The sequence below is a fragment of the Hyperoodon ampullatus genome (assembly GCF_949752795.1).
Source record: "Hyperoodon ampullatus genome assembly, chromosome: 16".
Lineage (NCBI taxonomy): Eukaryota > Metazoa > Chordata > Mammalia > Artiodactyla > Ziphiidae > Hyperoodon > Hyperoodon ampullatus.
The window spans coordinates 70,733,603-70,759,217 of record NC_136929.1 but is presented as its reverse complement, the minus strand read 5'-3'; the positions used below and the strand labels follow the sequence as shown (position 1 = coordinate 70,759,217).

Here is a 25,615-nt window from a genome sequence, read left to right as displayed (position 1 = left end):
AAAAAACAGCCTATACTACACTAACACACACCCCCGTGCTGACACACACACACCACCTTCAGGAGAGAAAGGCTGGAAGAGTTGTTTTTTTCTGGGTGGTAGATAAGTTACATTTAACTTTGTAGTTTTAAAAAATTGTAATGTAATCAACATATGCTACTTTTCTATCAGGAGAAAGTCATTCTCATTTAGAACAGTGATACCATATATAATAAACAGCAAAGAAGGGAAGTTGGATTTTCAGTTTACACCATGCTGCTCCAATCCCATTTTTAAATTAGTGACAAAACTGTTTAGAAATGACACCATAAGATGAACTTTATTTTAAAGCTCATAAGAGGCTTCACAATATCAGTTACAAACAGAACCAACGTTTCTTCCATGTTACACCTTCACATGACAATGCACTGCATAAGGAGAGATAAATTTTAAAGGTTTTGTTCTGCATGCCGCTAACACATTTCACTAGCTTTTGCTTTTAGTCACTGGATTTTTAATAATATCAAAGCAAAAAGTGATATTCTATTGGACAGAATTAATTGTAGAAAGCCCTTATGAAATCAGACTTAGTCTTGTTTATAAACATCCACACCCACACGCATGCTGAAACGGAGAGCAAAATGCAAGAAAACTACCTTGGCAGGAACAAATGCTTAAAGAGTTTCATCACAGCCCTCTTGGATACACTTTGTTTTCTCCAAAGACAAAAGTCAATTTCATCCTCAGTGATGCAAATGGTAATACTGCACAGAAGCTTAGTATGAATTCACAATTCCACAGGAATCTGAAGTTACCAAGGCAATTTTCCCTTTTAGGATCATGAAGACTACAGACTTAAGCTTTTTCTTTTTCCATATAATACACAAAATTTCTAAACATCCTTAAAAAAGAAAATATAAATAGTCTCAGTATGTCATGTAGAATCACATACTATGGCAAAAATATTTTATTAATTGAAGGACTAAGTCAGCTTAATGTCATCTAGTCCAAGTCCATATTAATGGAACTCTTCTCGTTAGGGTGACATTCTCCATTCTGATGTGGAGGCTCAGCACTGAAATTGCTTTTGCCTTCTAAGTCCTCTTCCTTTTTGTCAGCACTCGGGCCATTTGGAGTTCTTTCCAGTTTGGGTGATTCAATTTTTGGTTTGGGTTGTGTTACAACAGGTTCACAAGTGTTATTCAACTCCTAAGAAAGGAAAACAAAACTAATAATCACACTAACTCCAGTTCATTTTCAATTCCTTTCCTACATACCTGAGCCGGTATTTTTCTACCAACTCCAATTATACACATCTCAAAAAACTCCATGTGCTCAACACATTTGCCCAAAACTATAGCTTGAAGCCTGATCAAGAGACGTGAATATTCTTCTACGGTATGTCAGGGACTCACTAACTACTCACATATTATTAACCCATTTAATCTCACAGCAATTATTAAAAGGTAGGAATTATCATCCCCACCTATGGAGGAGAGGTTAAGTAACTTAACCTCAGGAACAGAAAAAGTAGTGAGCAAAGAGCTGGAATTCAAGCTTACAGCCCATGACCTCAAAGGCTCATGTTAACCTTCACTGTGTTTGAATATTCTTCCAGGCAGAAAGCAGTTCCTTGGTTTTCTTCCCAACTTCCTTCAAGCCTCATGCACTCAGCAAGGCCTTCCCTGATAAAAACTGACCTGGGTCCCTCTCCACCGCCCCAAGTTTCCTAATCCCTTTTGACTCTTTTCCCCTCGGCACTTAACACAATCTGATATCCTTCCATGCTTGTTTATTGTCAAGTCCTCCTCGCACCGGCAGATGACTTCCACAGGGGCAGTGACTTTCTTTGTACACTGACAGTTTAACTCCTAGAACAGTAACTGGCACATGGTAGGGGCTCAACAAATATATTTGTTGAACTAAATGAACAAATGAAGAAATAGAAATTTAACAGAAACTCACAAGGTATTCCACATTTTGTAATGTCAATAACAAACTGAGAAACCTGGTCTTGGGATGAGGGAAAAAGATTTAAGCAAAAATGGCTATGTTCAAGGTTCAAAGGATTGCAACCAGAATCCCTAAGAAAACACAGCAGTATACACTAGACAATGACACTCACCTTTATTTTTGCTCTAATTTCCTGAGCCCGTATGACGGGATCCTGATCGAGACTCTTTTTAGCCTGAGCATTCATAATATTATTCATCCACTCCATCACTTCATTAACAGACTTCTCAACCTTTTTCATTTCTGACTCATCGATATGGTTATATTTCTCATCCTAAATGGAAAACCTTGGTCATTCTGTAGAATTAAGTGTATTGAACAGTAACATCTAACTTGACCCAGTTTTCCATGAAGTTCACATGTACCTCTGGTCTCACACACCAAAACCCAATTTCTCATTTAGGAATGAACATTTGTTCACAATGAAGGTTCCTCAACTTGAACACGAGCTTATAAATCTAGGGTAGCTTCCTCACTCTCTACAGAGACTTACATTGTTCCTAAAGTCAGCTGCTATCTTGGCATAGTGCTGCAGCCTCTGTCCTAGGTCTTCAAACAGTTTTGGCCGTTCTTCAGCTTCTTGAAACCGGACTTTAATTGGAGTGCCAATTTTCTAAAACCGAGTGTAATAAATTAGTATTTGTCATAATTATATTTTAGAAGTCTATCATCTAAAACACACGTACTGCTTTCTAGGGGGAGAGAAGGGCCTACCATTAATTCCTCCAACTTGTCGACATACGCCTGCTTAGCCTGGTCCTCTCCTTCCTCATAGAGCCAGTTCTCAGTCTCTGTGAGCAGCCTCAAAAAATTTTGATGATCCTACATACAGAACGCAAGAATCAGTATTAGTGGCAATCTTACTTTAAAATAGTCAAAATAGTCGTCCTCAGAAGTGTTAAACATCAAGTAGCTCATTTCATTTCTAGGCAGGCACTCATTAGCTGGATTCTCTTCACTGAAAAATATCAGGGAGCAATAAACACTCCACTATTAGCGCCATACAATATTTTACAAGAGGGACTGACAGTTATTCTTAGGCTATTCTCTCTTTTACACGGGGATATTTGAAAATTTGTGGTAGAATGCTCTTATTGACTTATAATATTGTATTTCAGTAGTCCGATTTTGGACAATTTGTACACTGAAATGTGGTTATAGAATCACAGGGACTTCCCTGGTGGTCCAGCGGTTAAGACTCCACGCCTCCACTGCAGGGGGCGTGGGTTCCATCCCTGGTCAGGGAACTAAGATCCCACGTGCCTCGCAGTGCAGCCAAAAAGTAAAACAAACAAACAAACAAATAAATAAATTAGGTCTCAATTAGTAACTTTCTACTCACTTCCACAACTACCAAATACTGAAAGGAAAACTAAACAAGTTGACAATTCAATCACTGAACACACAAAAAAGCCATTCCTAACAAACTCACATAAAGTATGCAGTTATACTCTAGCTTTAGGAGGTCTAGCTGGTTTGGGTCATCTCTACTTCAGAATCCCAACCATAAGAAATCCAGCTTCAGAGCTGAGAAAGAAATATATTACAAAGTAGCCTCAGGATCTCAGGACTAAAATAGACTCCCGAGTTTAAATTCTCTTAAGTTCAGAATTAATTCCGAAACCACTCTAGATTTCTAACTAGCCAATTTTTCTCCAAGGCCCATCTTTCACAAATGAGCTTCAGGGATTTGCTTAGAGCCATACTGCTTCTGGGAGCTGACAAAAGCCTAAGGGGAATACTGGTGCCTGATAAACTCTGGAATGACTGGATGAACAAGCTTTATGGGATAATGCAATGACAGAGCAACCAAGGCACCAGAGTCATAAAAAAAAGTCTGCGGCCTTTGAAAGCAAGGATTTTCTCTTATTTATGTTTCTAGGCCACAGTAACTGTGATGTCACAGACTATGAATAAGAGTGCCGACTGGTTCTTTCTTTGAGGGTAAAAACGAAACTCATTGGGATAAACTAGAATAAAATGGCACATCACTAGTGAGCCTCTCCCTCCATGACTTTGTTTATACAACTTCTATTTCAAGCTGTTTTGTTTTCAAAGAGCTAAACTTACATAATCTAGTAGAGGTTTAAATGTCAAATTTCATATTAAACACTTCATAATGAGATTATCTGGATAAAAACAGAGCCCTAAACATACCTGCTCACATATAAATTTTTCATATGGTCCACACAGCTTGTCCCTGAACTCGTACACATATTCCTCCACTGCATTTTTAGCATCATTTCTCTCCTTTTCCAGTTTATCCTGCATTATCATCTTACCCTGTCAGGAAACAGAAAAGGTTAATTCCAGTCTTCTGCTACCTGTAACTATATTTTAACTATTTAGATTCTGGAGTTAACAAAATCAAGGATTATATATTAAAAAAAAAATCAGTCTTAACAGTTATAATTTATACCTTATAAAATTCTTCCAACAATTCTTACAAAGTTCTTCATTTTCTAAATATACAGAATGAGTTTTTTTTTAAAACATTATATAATAAATTACATAGCTTTCACATTTCAGATTTAATACTAAGGAAAAAACCAATCTATTGCTTTTATACAATTTTGTTTTCTTTTATGTAGTTACTTGGTTGTCTCCTACTGGGATTAATACTGACCAATGTATAACAGCCACACAATTCTGCCACCACATTTTAAAATCAAGGATAAATAAATGTACTTAGAGTCTATTTATTTACCAAATATAATATAAACGGAATAGAGTTTATTATTAAATTTCTAAATACAATGTTCCCATCTCAGTAAAGGAAAAATGAATCTCAATTATTTCATATATGTAGACTACAAAGAAGCATAATGTATTTTAACAGAAATATTTAGTGTGGCCTGAGATACCAATTGTATTGCTCCCTGGGCTAGAAGATATTAGCACCCGATTTCTTCATAAGAACTTGGGCAATCAATTTTATACCAAGCAGAATGATCTATGGTATAGATTTCTTTAATAAGGTTACAAAAATATAAACAAAACTTGCTTAAAAAAATTTAACTGAAAAAACCATTAGTTTTGGCTTCATCCTATCCCTAAAAATTGTATAAACTTATGAGATATGAGAAAGAATTATAGCCATTTATCTATTAGAAATATGCATAAAAGGGCCAAACTAAACACATTCCAAAATAAAAATATGTAAATGAAGTACTTACTTCTGTTTCAATATACATGTTAAGAAGGTCTTTCCCTAACTGCCAGACCAAGTTGGCTTCAATTGGCAGCTCAACATTCACCACCTTTATTTTGGGTTTTTTAGCTTCTGGAGGCTGGTCAACTTTCTTTTCATTAGCCTTGGGAAGAGGGGTTAAAAAAAGAAAAAAAAAAGGAGAAATTCTTAACTAATCCTTGAATAACAAAAATCTCCCTATCATACTTACTGAGGACTCAGGAAAAATTAAAATCCCTAAAATCATAAAATTGGAAGAATGTATAAGAGATCATCTAATTTTCCACCCGCGCATTTTAAATCAGGGCTGCAATTGCACTTAAACATGCCACACTTCCCTTCAAGAATTCACCAGGATATTTTTCCTTTCATATTGAACTTAAATTTAATCTCTCCTGCTAAAGCTTTTCTTCATCAGTCCTTGCTTTCTAATCCCTTTAAGCAATGTTTGCGACTCCAAAAAGGCAAAAACATTATTATTAAATTACCACATCTTTAAATTATAGTCTACAATCTAATGGTAACACCAGATGGATTTTGACCAACTGCTAAGCATGTTAGGATCAACTCTATTCCTGTAATATATATATTTGAGGCCCTATATCCCAGCATTAAATGTGCTTTAATTACAATTATCACTACACTGATGAATGCCTTTTAAAATTTCCTGAATTTGGAAATTACATACACACATGTATATGTCTACATATATACATCCTTATTTCTACTATCTGCCTTTGAGTCATACCACTTCTCATTAGCAACCCTGCAAGGTCAAAAGATTTTAAAAAGTCTTAAAATGGAAGCCAATGGAACGATGTAGCAAATGCTAAGTTTATTGTAAGTTTTTCCAAAATACGTAAATACAGGGCTAAAGAAGTATCTCCTGTGGCCTTTAATTTTCCAAGCCTTTCACAGTATTTTCATTTCTGCAGGTTCCTATAAGTACAAATGACAAAGAACGCAATTTAGGAAACTCAGCTGTAGGACAGATTAGAAGATAACCGAGGGTTATGTAACATGTACCCTGATTGGCTGAGATGGTAAAACAGGGACAAGCCCACGAGGCACAACAAGCACTGACACTGGGGAATTTCGGGGAGTTAGGAAGGATGTTAAAATTCTAGGCTCTTTATATAAGAAACTGGGACTTGAAAGAGGTTCAGTGGCTTGGCTAAAATTATAAAGACAGAGACGGGGCTAGACCGCATGTTTCCCAGACTTCTGTTTCAGCGTTCCTTAGAAATCACACGTCTGTGAAGTGCTGTGAGCTGCAACCCTAGCAATGATCTGGTCGGTCAGCCTGCAAGGTCCATGTCTTCTTCCTCCCTCTAGTGCACAAGAACCCCCCAATATTTTGTGCATGCTCTGGGGGCATGAAACACAGAAAGAAAAATGACACCTACACCTGGCAAAACACAGGAGTGCAACAGATATTTGGGAACCAAATGGATGACAGTCACACGTATGCAGGTTAAGTCACGATAAGACTATCTAGCCGAACAAAATTAAACCAACTACTGACAAAACCAACATATCACAAAACGGCATCCGACGTGGCACGGACGAGGAATCCTCCAAGGGGGTCTGTGGTAATGTTCCAAAGGGTTTGACGCTAGTGGTCCCACTGACAACTAAGGACATAAGATGCTAGCCAGTGTCATGCTCTAGACAGTTACTGAGGCCACTGGCCTGAGTCAGTTAATGCTCAACACTAAGTGGTGAAGGGGAGGGATGCTGAAGTTAAGGAGCCAATCACTGCAGAGAAAGCAACGCTGCTACACCATCAACACATACCTCTTTACCAGGAGAAAAAGCAGGTTTCCAGAAATCAGAATCAGGACCTGCAGCTCATGTCAGGGCCCCCAAAGGATCAATCAGGGCATGGGAGATTAAAAACCAGAACCTTTTACCAAGTGCAATGTGCATTTGGACCCCAAGGGACAATTCTGTAATTCATGTGAGGGTAAAGAACTCTGTCCTCAGAATGAGAGAAAACCAGACTACTAATGAAAGTTAACGATTTACATCCAACCCGCACAAAGAATGGAGATCTGCAAAGTGCCGATCTGGGATAGCCATGGAAACTTATTACCAGGTCATCATAATTAATTCATATAAATTTGACAGGTAATTTGAGAGGAGAAAAAAAGTTTACTAGACTACTATAGCCCGCGTTATTTATCATCGGATGAATTCAAGTGAAAACTAATCACACAGCACCAGGATGTATCTGTTTCAGGTGCTCGCAATCGCGGATACCTCTAGCACTAGAGAAGACAACAAAAGGTATGCATTCGCCTCCTGTTGCTTGGAGTGGCGGTTACTGAAGAGAAGCTTTCAGGTCTAAAAAGCAGGATACTCAGTTCCCTCAGTTGAGCTGGAGTACCTCTAACTGGTTTTAGTTGGAAAAGATAGAAAATTATCAGAAAAAAAAAACCCTACATGGAATACGATAACCTGGTGCTTGCTCTTGAAACTGCGGATTGAATGGTATCATTAGTGATCACATGCTGCAACACTGTCTAATGGAATGAACTGGAAGAGTCACTCACTTTGTCAGCATCTGGGGTTTTGTTTTCTTCTGAGGGAAGTTCAGGTGAAGGGGGAGCCTGTGAGGATTGACGGCCATCAGTTTGTACCTGGGGCTGTGTTCCAGCTTCACTGCTGTCTTGCTGGATATTTTTCTGAAATGAAAGCCCAGGCACAAAGGGTGTAGAAAGCAGGTGCACTTGTATAAACGTAACAGGTTACAGGGCACCGGAGGCCGTACACACTCAATTCCTGAAACCTTCACAGGCAGGGGGGAGAGATACTGATACAAGCATACAAACACAGAGTATTTGAAAACCTCTTAGATACTGTAAACCTGTTAAGAAATTCTTTGAATGATAACAGTTAATGTAGTTAAACAACACAAGTAGTAAGCGTTTTGACTGATGATGACAATCAAGAACTCTCCTTCAAGAAGCTTCCATCTAGCCTTGTACAGATATTAACTCTCAAAAGCATAGGAAGCAGATTTACTCTAGGCCTCTCTCCCAGAAACAAGCTCCCCAAAACCTAATTTCACAGCGGCCATCACACATCTCGACACATCTCCATTTCAGTGAACCGAACAATTACATAAAACAGCCAACGATCAGTTATCTGGGGGTTCACCACCTCAGTTTAGAGAGACGCAAGACCCTCTCTGTCCCCACTTTCTTTTCATGATCCAACTATTTACACCGCAAAAACTCCCAGCATAAAGAACAAATGCTACATGTTAATAGACACCTCAATCCCCAGTAAATCAGTGCTTGCTATGATCTTTTCCCATCTTTGGGAGAAGCCTGAAACATTCGAATTTAACTACTTGCTGCCCACCTGGAAGTCTCTCATGTTTTTCTTTCAGAGCTTCGAGATCCTAAGGCAGACACTGAAGTATCCAGAAGCAAGGCACTCCTGGTGTATATATATCCAAAAGGTACTAAGAGATTGGATACAACAGGCATTAGAATAATGGTGTCTGTAGCCTAATGAGAAAGTATGTGGCCCCGGTCATTTAATTCATTACACTGAAGTTCTTCTTGATGAGAACAAAACGAAGGCTCAAATGCTAATGTTCTTTAAATGTTCTAGGAACGATCATAGTTATAATACCTTCTTCACATCTGAACTGAAACACTGTAACTGCCTACACCTCTTCATTTAAACTATTTCTGATTATTACCCAGAAGTGAACTGTAACAGCTCATCTATTTGAAAGCTTCCTAGAATTCTTCTGTAGACCATGTAAAACCAGCACTCATGCTAGCGCAGTCTACATTAACGTCGTGGACAGTAACAACTTCTGTACTCCAGGCGGACACTTCACCTCCTCCCTCCCTAACACAGCAAACCGTGTACATGAAAGCAAGTAGGTTCTAAAACGCCCAAGCCAAATTTTGCCATACGACCAAAAAATAAAACCAAAACCCCCCAAAAACCACAGCATTAATATTTGCTATGTATTTCCCTAAACAGTTCTTGTATTTAGTCTTTTTTTTCTTAATCATCAGTCGGCATTTGATTTCTCAAATGGCCTTTGTCTTTAAAAAAACAATTCAAAGAAACTTTACCCATTCTAAATTATCACATGCCAGTTCAAATAAAGCTACACAGAATTTAGTCACAGTTCACCAAACTCCATGCTGTATATACTGTCATCTAGCAACTGCTTGTCATCATTAACCAAAATTTTAATCACAATTAAGAAAAATATATTTTAACCCTTCCCTACCCGTCTCTTAGGGCTTAGAATTAAGTCAACTATATACTCAAACTCAAAGGCTTACCCACAAACTTACCTCGGCATCTGGGTTTTCTGATGGCCTCTGATTCTGACACTCCATGTCTGCTTCGACAGAAGACACTTCGTTCTCCTCGGCTGGGATTTTCTCCACCATAGACGCTGTAGATATGGTGAAAATGCCGTGCGTATTGACTCGCACTTTGACTTTCACTCTAGATTTTTCTCCATCCTTCTGTGCCGAAACATTCTGAACTATGAAGCGGCCTAGAACAAAAAGAAACTGACAATTTCAGAACTGAATCTAAATCTATCAAGCAAAGGCTAAGAAATATTGCTATTCCAAAATCTCCCCGTTTTCTCTACCAACTGAGTTACATTTAAGCCTTTTAATGTATACTATAAACATAACCTCTTAAAATAGACTCATAAGTACACAGTCTACTTATCATACTTGGGATTAGTCTGAATATGTCATAAAACCTTCAAAGGCAAGGGCACTCTTGTGACTTTCTGTTGAACACTCCGACACAAACACTGTGTGAAGGCTGATGACAAGCTGTCCCCGCTGCCTCCTACCCTGTTTCTCCAGGTGAGCACAACCTCGACATGGAAATCTCAAGTGTAAGGCAGATGATATCAAGCGCTTCCTGCATTTTGATTCTGTAGGGCCTTTCCTGGGAATACTGTTTTTCTGACTGAATGATCTAAACATTTTCCTATGTTTCAAATAGGAGAGGTGAGCTAAGACCTGTATCAAAGCCTGAAATTATCATGCATTATAGAGCAGTTCCAGAGCAGTCCTGAGTAGGAGTTCAGAGTGCTGACCCTGACCCAGACTCTCTGGGCTTGAATCCTGGCCGTGTGACCTGCTCTAAGTTACTTTATCTGTACCTTTGTGGTTTGAGGTGACAAGTGTTTTACACTGAGCACTTAAAACTATGGAACCAAGGGCTAAGTGTTAGTTATCACCTCCACCAATAATACCATTACTACAGAAACCGGTAAACAAAATTCAGTAGTTTGAACCTGTTATGTGCAGGGCACTCTATGGGATTTACTAGCCTTGGAGTTAAAGTGCTGTCTACACAGACATACAGAAAGGTAGATTTATTAAGTAGGTCGGTGAAATATGTTGGAATAGAGCTTCATTAATTATCAAATCACTAGGTTCCGGAAATAATTGCCATAAGATCCAGTTAAAGAAACAGCATTGACTAAAGGGTATCCAAGAAGGCTCACAGGAGAGACATGTAAGATGGCTCTTTAAGTCTGTGCAAGCTTCTCAGTTTTGGTGATAAAATGAAAAATCTGATGCCATGCTAAAGAGCTTAGATTTTATCCTCTGCACAATGGGGACTAGAATGCAGCCTGTCAAACTTTTAGTCTATATTCAATGATTTTCTTAAATTATCTATAAATAAATTCATAAAAGCTGTTTTAAAAAATAAAAACTCCCCTGTGTCAGAACACTTTTAGTTTTTTTTTTTTTTTTTTTTTTTTTTTGCGGTACGCGGGCCTCTCACTGCTGTGGCCTCTCCCGTTGCGGAGCACAGGCTCCGGACGCGCAGGCTCAGCGGCCATGGCTCACGGGCCCAGCCGCTCCGCGGCATGTGGGATCCTCCCGGACCGGGGCACGAACCCGTGTCCCCTGCATCGGCAGGCTGACTCTCAACCACTGCGCCACCAGGGAAGCCCCACTTTTAGTTTTAAGTAGTAAGAAAGAAAACACAACTGGCCAGGTTAGACTCCTTCAAACAATTTCATTATGAAATGGTGGGGGGCAAAGGTGAGCCCTGAAGCGATCTAGCAATACTGGCAAATTTTACCAGTATCCGGGAAAGAGACAAGGCCATTGAAGAAGATGCCTGTAGCTCTCCCAGATTTTCAGAGTTAACTATGGGTCAAAATAGATGGATAATGTCAAACCTCCCCAGGAAAAATGTAGCAATAAAGATGTATTTTTTTTTAAAAAAGATGACAGTACAAAGGTACATTTGAGAAGTAGCTTCAATGGTTTCCAAGCCAGGTTTTAAGCAATATTCTGAAAGTAACATTTCACCCAGAGAAAAGGTTAATATTAAAAGTAGGTGATAATCCTTTAAGTATAGACTGTATCAGAAAAGGAAAAATACTCAAGTGCTCCTATATATATACACTTGAAAGCAACAGCAGCACCAGCAAGTCATTGCATCTCTATAAGCCAGTTTATTCACCAATAAAACAAAGAGATTTCCCCATCACCATTATCCCAAAATGAAAATGTCTTCACATGGCATCGTCCCACTCAACATTGCTAAGAACAGAAAAAATGTTTAAGTTTGCACACTGACTAAGTCAAGTCTTCAAAAGAGTAATTACAATGAATTGCTTACCTATTTTTGCTTCTGGATATGGTACTCCTTGAGGATCAGAATAGAAAGCTTCCAGCTCAAAAGGCCCACTTCTCAAGAAGGTGAGAACTTTGGAGAAAGGAGCAGCATGGTTTCTACTGAACACTTCATGGATGCTAAGAGGAAACAAAGGCATTCAGCTCAGGTGTTCAAGCTCACTGTGCTATGCAAACAGAATAAACACGTTATAAGAGCTGTATCAATCCCATCTCACCATTTATAACTCAAAATAAGAGAAATATTTTGGTAAGTCTGGTTGTTGAAAGATCCCAGTTAATCAAACACTCTACCATGAAACTCATTTGCTAATTTTTCTTTACATTAAAATAAAGTATCTGAAAGTTATTTTCTCCTACATACCCTTCAGCATCTTCTGAATCGTGACTCCAGACCAGAGATATTGGAAAAGGAACTGCATCAGTGACGGAAAATTCTCTAACTTTAAATGCTGGGGAAAGGATTGCACACTTCAAAAAAAAAAAAAAAAAAATTATCATGAGCACATGAAAATTTTCACTCAGTTTTTAATATAAAAGTCAATTCAAGCCCACCTGCCACAACTAAGGAGCTGGTGAGGCACAACTAAGGAGCCCACCTGCTGCAACTAACACCCGGCACAACCAAATAAATAAATATTAAAAAAGAAAAAAATCAATTCAAATAGAACGGGTAAGTTTAAATTCAAATTCGAAATTGCTTACAGTGTATGTGTCTTAAGCATAAGTGATTTACCATCTAAATACTATGGCAATCACTAGATATAAAGATAAACAGTACAATGAATCTTAGGCTAGCAACTGTTAATTAGTAACAAGTTTCACAGGGGCTGAGGAAAAAACACTGGTCTTTCCAGAAATGCCCTGCTGATAGCAATTTTAATTACAAGCTGTATCACTTTGGAATGTGTATATACATCCAAACAGCTCTGTCCACATTGCCTTTCAAATGTCTAAGACTGAAAAAGGGTAAAACCAAAATGTTCCTATTTTCAAGTAATTTTAGGAATGAAGGAAGCGACGGTCAATTCAAATTTAGGGTAGACAACACCCAACAGACCAACCAGCGGATTTAGACTTGTCACATAAAAATGACTAAATAGATGACTAAACTAAAAGTCAATAAATCTCTGACTATGTCAATAGCACAAGATTCTTCAAAAGAGAAGCCAAAATAAGCTCTACTTCTAAAGAAACTATAAACTTCCGAAGTTCTGGGGAATTAGAGTTAGTGAAGGAGGCACACTCCATTGTCAAGGAAGAAGCAAAAACAAAAACCCCACAAAACATGACGAATCTTGATGATGCAATGGATTACAGGCAATAGTCAGCATCTACATGTTCTTTTTTAAAAGTTTTACACAGTAGTCAGTCTAAATACTTTTCTGTAAAGAATCTACTGCTTTGTATTAAAAAAACTGTGCTAACTAGATCAAATTTAAACAAATTAACTTTAAACTTCAGTTAAAACTACTCAGATTTGACTATAATATCCTGAGTATAAACCAATACTAATTTTTTTTTATCAGTAACTTCTAGATTTTGTGCTTTTACTTTGCCAAACTTCATGCCTCTGAGCTGCCTCCTTATTGGATAAGCTACAGTCAGTTTGGAGGGGGAACAGCTATTTCATCAAACCACCTGTTAGCTAATACTCTTAACCCTGCAGACTTTCCCCACGTCAGTTCCTTACTGCACCAGGCTGCCGTTCCCCTGACCTCCTCGGTGCTCTGTGACAACCGTCACCACCTCACAGCTACTTTGCGCTCCACAGCTGTGTTATCTATGATCCCCTCAGAATCATGCCTGTTCCTAATCCCCAGCTTGCGAAACACTAGCTCTGTAGTTCTTTTAATCTTAAACTTCCTAAACCTTCCAATACTTGAAGCAGATCCTGTGTCCCCAAGGCCTCACCGATTTATGGAAATGTAAGTAACCCCCTTGTGGTGTCTAACTGGGCACTGGGCTCTGCTTTCTCTGTGACCCCACCTCAATGAAGTAAAGCAGAAATGGTTCAAGGAATGAGCCCCCAGAGGGAGAAGGGCTGAGAAGGCAGTACCTGTAGTGCACACCCTCTGGCCACTGCTTCATCTGCGTTGAGCGTCGTGCTCGTATCTTTTCCAAAGAATTTGGCAATTTTTTCTTTCACGGCTGGGATTCGTGTAGTGCCTCCAACTACCTCCACAGCACTCACATCTTCTACTTTGAGCTGAGTTTGTTCCAGCAATGAATAAAGGGGAACTTCTATCTTTTGCAGGAGCTCAGCACAGAGTTCTTCAAACTGTGCCCTTGGCAATTAAGAGGAAAACTTTAGAAATCTTTAGAAAACTTATCTTAAGGCCAATATCCTGTCCTATTTTTAAAAAAATAAGTCTTATCAACCCAACATTTTTTTTCCCTCAGACACCCTGAATTCCACATGGGCCAAGTTCAACCATACTGTAATTTGTAACTTTTCTTTTTCAAAAAATATACAAAACAGATGCAGAAAGGGCATGAGGAGAAAATCAATTTGACAGGTATTACTAGAAGAAATCACTTTTATATTAAGATTTCCATTTTATTCCTTAATGTTTGAGGTGATCCCATTTTCATTACTTTGAATATTTCCATTCTCTTCAAAATATTTCTGCAAAATATTCTGTGAAACCATTACTGAATTACTGGCCCAGAAATACTAAAAAGTGAAAAATACCCAAAAGACTTCACTACGAGGGCATTGAGCACAGATCTTCCTAAAAACCCTCTTTGCAGAAGGAACCCTAGTTCTAATGACGTTGACAGTCTTTCCAGCAGATACGGTACAATCCTGAAATGTGGGCCAAGACTCACAACACCACAGCTAGAACTGACAGGTGGACTACAGTTTCAGCAAGAAGTTCCTTCTTTAATCTGTCAGAATTCAAGACACACCTGTTCATCTTTCCCGAAACATCTTTGTCATTCATAAAGCACTCGATATTCAGTGGTAGGTCCGTGCTGTTAGAGCTCATTAGCTTCTTCAATTTTTCACACTCCTGATACAGACGAAGGAGTGTTCGAATTTTGGATTTTGCGTCCAACTTGTACTTAGTTTTAAATTCTGCACAAAAATGTTCCACTAACTTTGCATCAAAGTTTTTTCCTCCTAAGAAAGGATCAAAAGCTGTTCCCAGTACCTAATTTAGTTAAAACAACAAATAATCTGGTTATTTCAATCATATTTGCAACTAGAATCTTAAATATCGCTATTCAAACAACCAAAGACTCATAGGCTCAAAATTTCTGTTTAAACTACAACATGAAATCCAAGTCAGTCAGGAGACATGTAACTACAAAATCCAAATGAAATGTTAAGTCTCTAAGATATCTTTAATTTTAATGATTACATAGAAGATAACCTTAAAAAGCTTTTCTTTCCTGAGCAAGAACAATTAAAGAGTACCTAAAACAATTACATCGTCTTTATGGAGGACCAACCTTAGCAACAACTCTTAGTTAGTATCTTTACCCAAAACTCTTCATTACCTAGAAGAGCACAATCAAGAAGCTCAGTAGCCTAAAGTAATGACAATTGTCACACATTTAATATTTGGGTCACTTATTTCTGATTTATGACTTTACCTTCAATTTTCCCTTGTTAAAGGCACAGGCAGACACTTGAAAAGCTGAATGTCCCATATCAACAAAAACCACTACTCGAGGTTTCTCATCCAGGCCTGGGAGATCCTGCTTATAAATTCCATAATTCAAAGCAACTAAAAAAAAATTAGTATGTTTCAATTCTTTGGTTCACATTTTCTTAGGAATTTCATTGTTACCAATATAATCACACATGCAGGAAACCTGACTGTACTTCCATTAATTAAAGGTGAACATATTTCTTTTATATCTGACTTCATACTTTGTCCCTTTCTGATTTTAGAACAATGTTCTATCACTTTTAAATATACGGAGAGATGTGACGGAGAAGACATACGTAATGCAAAAACAATGGCATGTAAACCACATGTAACCACACACAAACAACATCAGACTCATTACACAATACTTACATTTTAACCACAACCTGCTAGGAGACTGCTTATCCAAAAAAATTAAGAATTTAATATATAACTACAGCAACTGCATTTCCTGCCAATTAGATTCAAGGCAAATAACTGATCTATCTTAAGTAGTCTGTGTTAGCTTTTTCTGAATTTTGAAACCACTGTATTTCTAAATATGTATACTTAAGAACACACCTTTATCAATACCACCTTCAATATCACCTTTAAGAGTTCTTAAAGCATCTATTAAAGACATACTAAACAAAGTCTTATTTGCTTTGCCTGAATACACTATGTTGTAAACGACTTTGAGTGCATCTGTATCACAAGAAACTGATACAAGGTCTAAGAGGAGATAAGTGACTGCCCTGCTTCCCACTATATCCATTCCTACCAAGGTGCCCGGCAAACCGTACAGCTTAAATCAGTATCTGATGTAAGATGAATGATCAACTCCTAACCACATACAATCGGGAAGCATATGAGGGAAAAAAAAACTTAAGCTAAATCGACAGTCAAGGTAGTTCTAAAAGCCAAAATCATGAGGTTTTGGGAAAACTTGTTTCTTAACTATAAAAACAAGGTAAGGAAATAAAAAACTAAATCCAATACAACTAATTTAAAGGATTAAAAAATTTACATATAAGAATTTCCTAATGAAAACAGATTCATATATTTGACAAAGTGCCAACTTCTCATTAAAACAAGCATCTGAAAGGCTAGAATTTTTGCTTTCAAACCTAACACGTTTTTTAATAGGCTGTATTTCTACACCTACATGAAAGTGTTTAATAACAGGACCTGGTGTGTCTTAACTTTAGTTTCGAAAGTATGTTAACTGCTACACAAAAACAGTTTTTTTCTTACCAGCTGTCATGTCATTCATGAGTCTCAAGCAGTTTAAGCCAACAATTTGTGCAGCATCTAAGACAGATCGCCTCTCAGCATCTGTGAAGAAAGAAGGGACCTGCAAACAAGGGAAAGAATTTTAACTTACCTAGAACACACGAAATAAAACACACGAATCCCTCACAACCATCTGTAACCAATTCACAACAGTCCAGCTAAATAAGTGCCTAGCCAAGTCACAAAACACAAAAAGAATGGCAAGTTCTTTAATTTTCGGAAACAGTAACTACTTTTGAAGAGATTGCCCTAAAATTATAAGTATCAAATTTATTATAACCAAACGTTAACCTGAAATAAAAACTAATCAGGAGTATTCATAAGACATCAACAGTTACTTAAATCTAACAAAAAGCTTTAAATTTAAGAGGATGAAATACTATTTCCAAACGAGTCTTAAACTTCTACTGACATTTGGAAATTACTCTGCTATGTCAACATTAAATGTAATTAAACTATAAAGACTACAGGAACTTAAAGATAATACAGCTATTTCTAGCCTCTGCCCTTTAGTTTGCTGTTCGCTGGTTTTAAGCATTAATCGTTGGGATACCTTCTAACTCAGTAAACCTGTTAAGATCACAAAAACGAAACTTTTTTGTCAAAGCCTGTTGATTTTTCTAAGAGGAAGAAGAACAAAACCAGCTCAAGGGATAAAGTTTCTTACGGTGTTGTCTGCTAGCTAGATGAATTCTTTTGATTGCTTTCTAGGACAGCACCTTAACTGGCACATTCTTCCAGAGGAGCGTCTAACAATACATTCATATCATCAGTTAACTGGAAGGTACCTAAGAGAAAACTTGCTACAGTGGCTTTCGCATTTTCTCCCCAAGTTACCTATAAATGCTTCCGAGAGAGGGACAAGAGCAAAGGTGGGTCTCTGCTCACCTTTCAGATCAGAATGCTTTTGGTTTTCCGTATTAGGTTATTTAAAGAGGGGGTGGAGAGGAAGGAAGGACCACTGACGTGTAACTTAACTCTTTAACTTTACCAGAGATTAACAGCATTTCTCCAAGCAATACCCAGACATTCCTTTAGGAGAACACCTTCTGTCTTGCAAGAGAAATTTCAGCCTTTCTGCCTCTCTTCTTGCAATATCCCAGGATGCACTGCCATAAAGGCTTCTGACAGGTCTGGACAGGCCACCCTGCCAAACAAAAGATGACTTTTCCCCATAGCACAAATTCTCCAGAGAATAATAACGTTGTAGAGGGTGAAAATTGGTACATAAGGACAAAAAAATATTTAGCTACTTACAATGGCTTGTGGCTGTCTAAAGGGCCACAGTACAGAAACGGATATACACTAAATCTGTACTACTAAACTTTCATGTGGGAGAGGTGATTAGGTATAAAATGTACATAAAGGATCCTTGGGGCAGGGGAAGTGATACCCTGTCCTATACAGGCAGTATAGCCTGGCTGCAATCTCCAGCTCACGGTAACAGCTGTTCTGAGACACGGGCTAGGTAGAAAAGAGATAGAGGGAGAGATTAGAGTAGCTCTCTTAATTAACTTTAACTACTTAGAAGAGAAAAAAGAGAACTAAGTCTTCAAAAGAAGAAGAAAGGCCTCTCTTTTTCCTTGTTTCTCTAACCTCAATAACTAACACCTAATCTCATTTTAATGTATACACTTTCCTCCAGATCAAATCTTTACCTATAAATCAACTAACATCATATTTCCTAATCCCTTACATAAACGAGGGAGTGTTAATAAACCTTAATGTAAAAAAAAAATGACTTTTGTCCATTGCAAATACTCCTTAATAACCTAATTATCAACTGTCCATTGAAAGTAGCGGGCTTGCCAATGCTAAAAAAAAAACCTAGGTTTTGTCACTACTGGTTGGTTACATTTTAAAACTACTTATCACCAAGAACCAACTCACTGGTTCTCATGTGTGGATAAAATTCTGAAAAGCTCTCGTGTAAGTATACAATTGTCTCTCAATACATCAACTAACTTCAGAATATCCTCCAATTCGACCAATCAGTCTGTATTTTCAAAAAGCCTGACAGGAGATATTGACATGTAACACCACTCAAAAACCTTTGCAACTTCTGGCTAAAACTACCACTCAAACCTACTACGCAATGCTGCTGAACGCTATGGTATAGAGTGCAGCAGGATTCTGATCTCTAGTAGTAGGACAGCTTTCACACATTCAATACTAAAAAGTAACACGAAAAAGGCAAATTAAAATAAAACACACTGCCTTGCTGAACTCTACTTACTGAAATAACACAATCTGTTACTGGCTTCTTGAGGTTGTTTTCAGCAGTTTCCTTTAACTTCGTCAACAGCATGGCTGTTATCTGTTCCACACTAAACAGATGTTCTTCATCCATGTACATTACCTGTATTGAGGAAAGAAAATGCTTTAAATACTGTAGTCCTAGAAGTTACATGCTAATAATATTAACTTACAAACATTATTACACATTCTCTTCCAGAAAACCTTTACTGTTATAACTGTTTAGAAAAGAAGGAAAGGAAAGGTAAAAGGAAGAGAAAAAGGGAAAGGAAAGCAAAGCAAAGAAAAAAAGGAAGAAAGATTCTTCCCCAGAGATGACGAGAAAAAAAAGCTGGGGCAGATTTTTCCCCTATCCAAAGTACTAGTCAAAGTATTATAGAAGATAGTAAATTTCCACTCTAACTGAAGAGATGAATCACTGGGATAAATATTATTTTGTGTAGATCATAAGACAGGAATGCCTCTGTAGTTTAAAAAAAGATTTCTGGTTGTATTACACTGTAGCTCTCCAAACAACTGCAAATGAGCTGTATTGGAACAGACTCTTGTTTGATATGACAACACAATTTAGATTTCTTTAAACACCATGAATTCTAAATCTTTTAATTGTCAAGACGTTATGAGAAACACAAATTAAGTTACAGCAGTATATACCATTTGAATAATTTTCAAGGATGATTTAAACATAAACCTATAGTTTAAGAGAGACGAGATAAAAAATAAAAGACCACCTTGTCCAAATAAGGAAACTGAGTTACATATTTATTAAGAATTAAGTACTTTTCTCTGTAGATGAATTAAACAGTTTCCTAGTAAGGAATCTAAGATTGCTCGATTATATTACCTTTATTCCAACTCCACCATTTTTCATTGGAACCAGATCATAACTTAAGTTTTCTTTCTCCTTTTGAATGAAGGGGTCATTGAATGCTCGGCCATGAAACCTCTTGAAATTAGACACTGTATTGTTTGCATGAGTGATTTGCTGCAAAAAAAAAAAAAAAAAAACTGAGATTTAAATTTTTTTCTAATTTCAACACCTATTAGTACTTACAGCAATTAAAAAGAAAGTCACTTGTACAACTCAAATCAGAGGGATATAAGTAACCTTCCCCAGAGCCCTGACTTTCTCCATCAATGAATGGACTTTATTCTTTCTCCTTTTCCTACAGAAACGCCAGGAGGGAGGCAGTGAGAGTGATACACACAGGCTTCAAAGTCTGCAAGATAAACTCAGATAGTGAAACTATCCCTGGAGCTCTGAACAAACCCCAAGAACTGTATATATCACTTTATTTCATTCCTTTTCTCCCACTACAGTTGTTTTATACCTAATGAAAAAATGAAAAAGGATATCTAGAAGCACTATAGTCTGGTCACATTTTTTTTAAAAAGGAGTAATTGTTACAGTAGTCTATTTGTTGAGTCGCTAAGTGGCCAGGATAAGTACTTTGTGCCACAAAATATACTGATTGCTACTTTTCCTATCAATAGCATGGAATGTTAATTATCTATACCAAAAAGCAGAAAACGCAAGGGTAATTCAAAAAGTTTCTATATGAGGTAATGCTTTCAACTGCACGTACATATTTTTGATGATTAGGCTCTGGATATACAAGTCCCACTTCATAGCATATTTCACTCAAAGATGTCAGCAGTGGGAACCTTATTTAAAACACAAAAATAATTAAAAGATGAAAAACAAAGACTTCTAAAGTTATTAGTTTGAAAATACCAAAACAGTTTACTGTGTACTTCTTTCTCTGATCTACTTCTTTTAAAGAGAAAAATATAGCTTGGCAACACTAGTTTTCAAATAATATGGAATATTTCAAACAATGTTTAAGTACTAAAATTCCTTGCGATTCTAAAACCGAGATGACATATGTCTAGTAATCTACAGGCTAGATCTAAGCCTCAACAGATTTTCCTCACATAACCACAAAAATGCAGTGGGATCCCAGGTCCGGGACATCAGTCTTCTCAACGGCCACATCTGGGGAGGTTGTTACTTCACTAGTGTCTCTCCCCTTTGGGTAGGGTACTTTGAGTGGGCATGCCCATTTCTCCTCCCTGCTTTGTTTTTTTGCTCCTTTGTTCCTCTCTTCCAACTAGCCATAATATAGTACTCCAAGGTTTAGAGTTTTCTTTTGTTAGCAATACTATTTTCTGTATTAAGAGAATTTTTTCAACTTTTTTTTAAACTAAATAAATCAACATGTAACATTGTGTAAGCTGAAGGTGTACAGTGTATGTTACTTTGATACGTTTACATATTGTAACAGGCCTGCTTTCAGTCCCTTTCTTAAAAGCCTCTCACAAAAGGGATTTTCGTATTTCATATTTATTTTTTTTCTCCTCAGTCCCCAAAGTTCAAGTTATAATGTGAGTCCTAAAGGGAGCCACGTAGGTAAATTTTCGAGTCCCATTAATACGTAAAATTCCAATAACTTATTTAGCCTAATTCATCTAAAATATTGTCATTTCAACATGTACTTGATGTAAAAAATTGATGAGATTGTTTATTTCATTTTAAGCCTTCAAAATCACATATATTTTATACTTCACATTTTAATTCAGATTAGGCACATTTCAAGTGCTCAAGAGCCACATGTAATAGCTACTCTACAGGACAGCACAGGCCTACCTAGACAACAAGTTCTCCTCGTACTACCTTAATTATTAAGTAACCTGAAAACACTTTTAAACACAGAGCTTCCTAGAAGTTCCTTCTATAAAAGGAAGCTTTAACTCTTAAATGAGTATCATGAGAAACTTCACATGAAAGAACTTCATGTGTCTCGTTTTTAAGTTTTAAAAATTAGATACATTAGAAGGTAGGAAAGTTATTAAAAATTAAAGTTGGAAAATTAGAAAGTTAAAGATCTTATTCAATAAAACAAAAGGAAGAGAACAGAAAAAAATAAGTATCTAAGGGCTCATAAGGAATATCTGCATTACAATTCTAAAACTCAAAAATAGATAGGCTTAGGTATTTCGTATTTTTGTATGTCTCTGAGATTTTGCTTTTAAAACTTCTCTCTTAAAAAACGATCAGAATCCTCTTAAAGAACATACCTGATTTTTGGCTGCAACTCCAATTGTTCTGTTTTTTGATCCAAATGATATGACTGATCTAGAAGAAATTTTAAAAAACATGTTTTACAAATGTTAAAAAGCATAAATGTGGAGGTTTTTAACTGACAAGAGGAAAATTCTAACATAAATTTCCTACCCCCAAAAAGGAAAAAAAATATCCTACCCATTCTGGGTAAAGGGGGCACAATACAGCACAATTTTGGACTCCAAAGCTTTGGTCAGCTGCTTAATTGCTCCTCTGAGAATCCAGTCTAGGTGGCAGCTGCACCCCACCCTGGCCCCCACTCCCGTCTGCTCAAGGCTCAGAGGACATTTTCCAGTACTGCAAGCACCAGCATAACTCTCCAGGCCCCAATTATTAGCCAGTGGACATTAACTCTGAAAATGCTTTGCATAGTTAGAGTATTATTAACTTGGTCCTAGCCACGGTTAACAAAATATGGTGTAACTACTTCGCAGTTACCAACTCCATACAAATCTAAACGTCACTATCATACCTACTGCTGCCCTGATACACCATCTGACTCTTTATGATCAAAGGTTTTTAGATAAACGGAAACAAGTGGGCCTAAGTTATGCTTCCGGAGTTTAAAAGCACAAAAGAGGGTCCTATACAGAAGACTCTACTTGAGGAAGCCAAGTAAAAATGATGCCGAGCAAGTACCACAACAGAACCAAGTATAAATGCTGAGCAAAAGGACTGAATAATCAGTTACATTTTAAGTCAGCTCTGAAGAGATGAAGTGACTTGTAACTGTTAAACAGCCTTCTGAGCAATGGAAATAGAATGGTAGCACAGAGCAGAGAGAAGCACAATAAAGTCTTGTCAGAAGGATGAAAGTGAATTAGGTTTTAGATTACAGGGCAGGTAGGAATAATGGTGTGATATGAGCAAAACGGGAATACACTGAAGGCATTAAATATCAAGCTGAATCAAATTTAAACTTGCTATAACAGAGACATCTTAGACCTAGATTATCTGAGCAGGTGCTAAATAGCATCTTAACAGCCAGAGAACTGTTGGAGCAAAGGCTAGAGCTTTAAAATACCTTCCAAAAACAGAATATCACTCCGAGCTCTGAGTAAACATATAGTTGCAGAACGAATTTACTCATTTTCCAAGAAGAGAATCAAATTAATTATACTAAACAGAAATTAATAGTAGCCAATGCAGTTAAGTCAAACATCTATTATATAAAAAATATTAAGGGAAACTCCAGTACTGCCCTTGGTTTACATTTTTGAGACACACCTGTCATCTTTAGTTTAGTTTCACAGTGGTCACTATAGCCACATACATAATCTCTCTCTACTCTCCCTTCAACAACTCTTCTTCCTTTTACTGGACCAAAGAGAACAAAGATGTAAACTGCACCTAAGCATGAAAACCTGAGATACTATCATCTTTCTTACTATACTCCGATCAGAGCCCTTTACACAGCTAAACTAAAAGACTGTAGCTTTATAAAGAGGTTGATGCACGAGATGCTCAGTGAATAGCAGTCTTCCCAATGCTACTGATACTGTCAATGTTTGGTTATTTTCTCACTTCCGTTCACTTTCATAAATGTTCATCTGCACTCAAATAGTGATATAAGCCCAGTCATTTCACCTTTGGGCTCGATGTTTCATTCTATGATTTTTATCTTGGGATTAAGGCACTTAAAAATAAATACCTACACCATTTTCCCTGAGAAGTAAGCAGTTGTTTTTATCAATGTACATGCAGGCATGTTTGCGTACAATATATTGAGAAATTAAGACTCCCCTCCAAAAAAGTTGCTTATTAAAATGTTACCCTTTGCCCACCCCATGCTGCTGTAGAGTATACCATTTAATTCAGTGACAACATCCATCCTCTAGAGGAGTTCTAGCACAAGTGTGCAATTTTTCTTTTCTCTCCTTATTTAAGCCGTTCAAAATTAAAGAAATTAGAACACGATTTAGGATTCCTCTTTAACGGCTTTCATAAAACGAGAAAAAAGGCCGTTTACATCTTTCACAAATGATCCAACAGTGAGCAAAAAAAGGTAGATTCATCATCAAAGGAGTGATTCTGTGGTCGCTAACTACAATCCGCCCGCTCCCTGCACAAGAAGCAGCATACGAGCTCTGGAAGCTTCCAGCTCATTTCGAGATTCACAATGCGGAAGAAAAAGCTCGGCAGCCCCAGCTCTGCGGTGCGCAAAGACATGCTCGGAGGGAGGGGGACGAGCTGGGGGCGGCTCGGCCAGCTCAGAGAAGCCGGGTGGGGACACGGGGGCGGCCGCGCAAAGAGCTGGCTGAAGCTTCTTGCCAAGAAAAGGGAGCGAAGTCTCGGTCTTGGCCGCAGACCGGCCCCCAGGAGGGAGCCCGCCAGAAGGGACGACCCCGGGGGACTCGACTCCCGGGCTTCTCTTGGCCCCTCGAATCCCAAAGACCCCTCTATCCGATTCGTGGCCGCAAGCCCCCACCCCTACCCGGCGGCTGGGCCGCCGGCATCCCGACCCCACGGAGGGCGCACCGCTCCCCACATCGCCCCTCCTTCGCCCCGGCGCTCCGCGGCCAGCCGCAAGCCTGGGGTCCCCGGGATCCGCAGTCCCCGCCGGCTTGCTGCCCTCGCCCCAGAACCTCCCCCCAGCGCCCCCGCAGGCTCCCACTTACGGGGTGCACCGGTCGCTGAACTCATTGGCGATGGTCTCGATGCCCCCGGCCCGGGCCACCGCGATGTAGCAGCTCTGCGAGCCCACGTCCAGCCCCACCACCGACATGGCCGGCTCTCGGTCCGCCTCCGCTTCGGGTCGGTCTGTGTCCTCCGGCCGCTGCTTCCTGCCCCGGCCGCGCGCGGCTCCCGGGGGTCCGGTCCTGTCACGCGGACGGACACACGGACGGTCTGCCGGTCTGGCGCCGCCGGATTCCTGGAGACAGTGACGGCTCGCAGAGGAGTAACCACGGGAGAAAGCTGCGCTCGGTCTCCGCAGGTCGTTCCGCAGTTCGGGCTGCCTGCCTGGATCTTCACCCGCTCGCTCACCAGCGCGCCGCTGAACTACCGACCCGCAAGCAAAGGTCCCAGCGTCTCAGCCTTATGTATCGTACTGATCGGAACTTTCCAGAATCTGCGGCATTTACTCACCGGCGCCTCCACCGGCCCCTCCACGTGCCACTTCCGCTTCCTTCTTCTCGAGCCTTCTCGAAAGATTCCACCCAATGGGTGGCTGGACCCTCTGGGGACGGCCGCCGTTGCCATGGCAACAGGACAGCCCTTCCGACGCTATTGGCTCGAGCTGGCCAAGCTGACCCGCCTACTCCCCGCCCGCCCTAGCCTGAGGCTCTTTGCTGTCTTAATAAAACGGGCAACGAAGAATGACTCGAAAAATCGTAATCTTCGTTATTTACTAGTGGGCGATGGTATCTGACCCTTAGACTCGAAGAAGCTGGACGGGCGGAGAAACACCCCACTCCTGCAGAAACGCGAGACTCCCCCGGACGCCAGAGAGGTCGGC

At 38.9% G+C, this 25,615-nt stretch overlaps 1 protein-coding gene across 2 annotated transcripts; it reads right to left on the bottom strand.

Moving 5' to 3' along the window:
* Nucleotides 1-300: 300 nt before the first annotated feature.
* Nucleotides 301-24,883, bottom strand: HSPH1 (heat shock protein family H (Hsp110) member 1; the record flags this gene model as incomplete). 2 transcript variants are annotated; one of them, XM_079722109.1, is made up of 18 exons in its annotated part: nucleotides 301-1,188; nucleotides 2,105-2,266; nucleotides 2,486-2,605; nucleotides 2,707-2,814; nucleotides 4,150-4,275; nucleotides 5,169-5,306; nucleotides 7,738-7,869; nucleotides 9,514-9,722; nucleotides 11,831-11,964; nucleotides 12,209-12,315; nucleotides 13,904-14,132; nucleotides 14,758-15,002; nucleotides 15,448-15,581; nucleotides 16,740-16,839; nucleotides 19,015-19,137; nucleotides 19,879-20,019; nucleotides 22,113-22,170; nucleotides 24,777-24,883. In XM_079722109.1, 18 exons carry the CDS (start codon nucleotides 24,881-24,883, stop codon nucleotides 982-984), a joined length of 2,580 nt encoding a protein of 859 aa, XP_079578235.1. In that variant the 3' UTR covers nucleotides 301-981. The 2 variants fall into 2 exon arrangements, with proteins under 2 accessions (XP_079578235.1, XP_079578236.1); XM_079722110.1 differs by lacking the exon at nucleotides 7,738-7,869.
* Nucleotides 24,884-25,615: the final 732 nt, after the last annotated feature.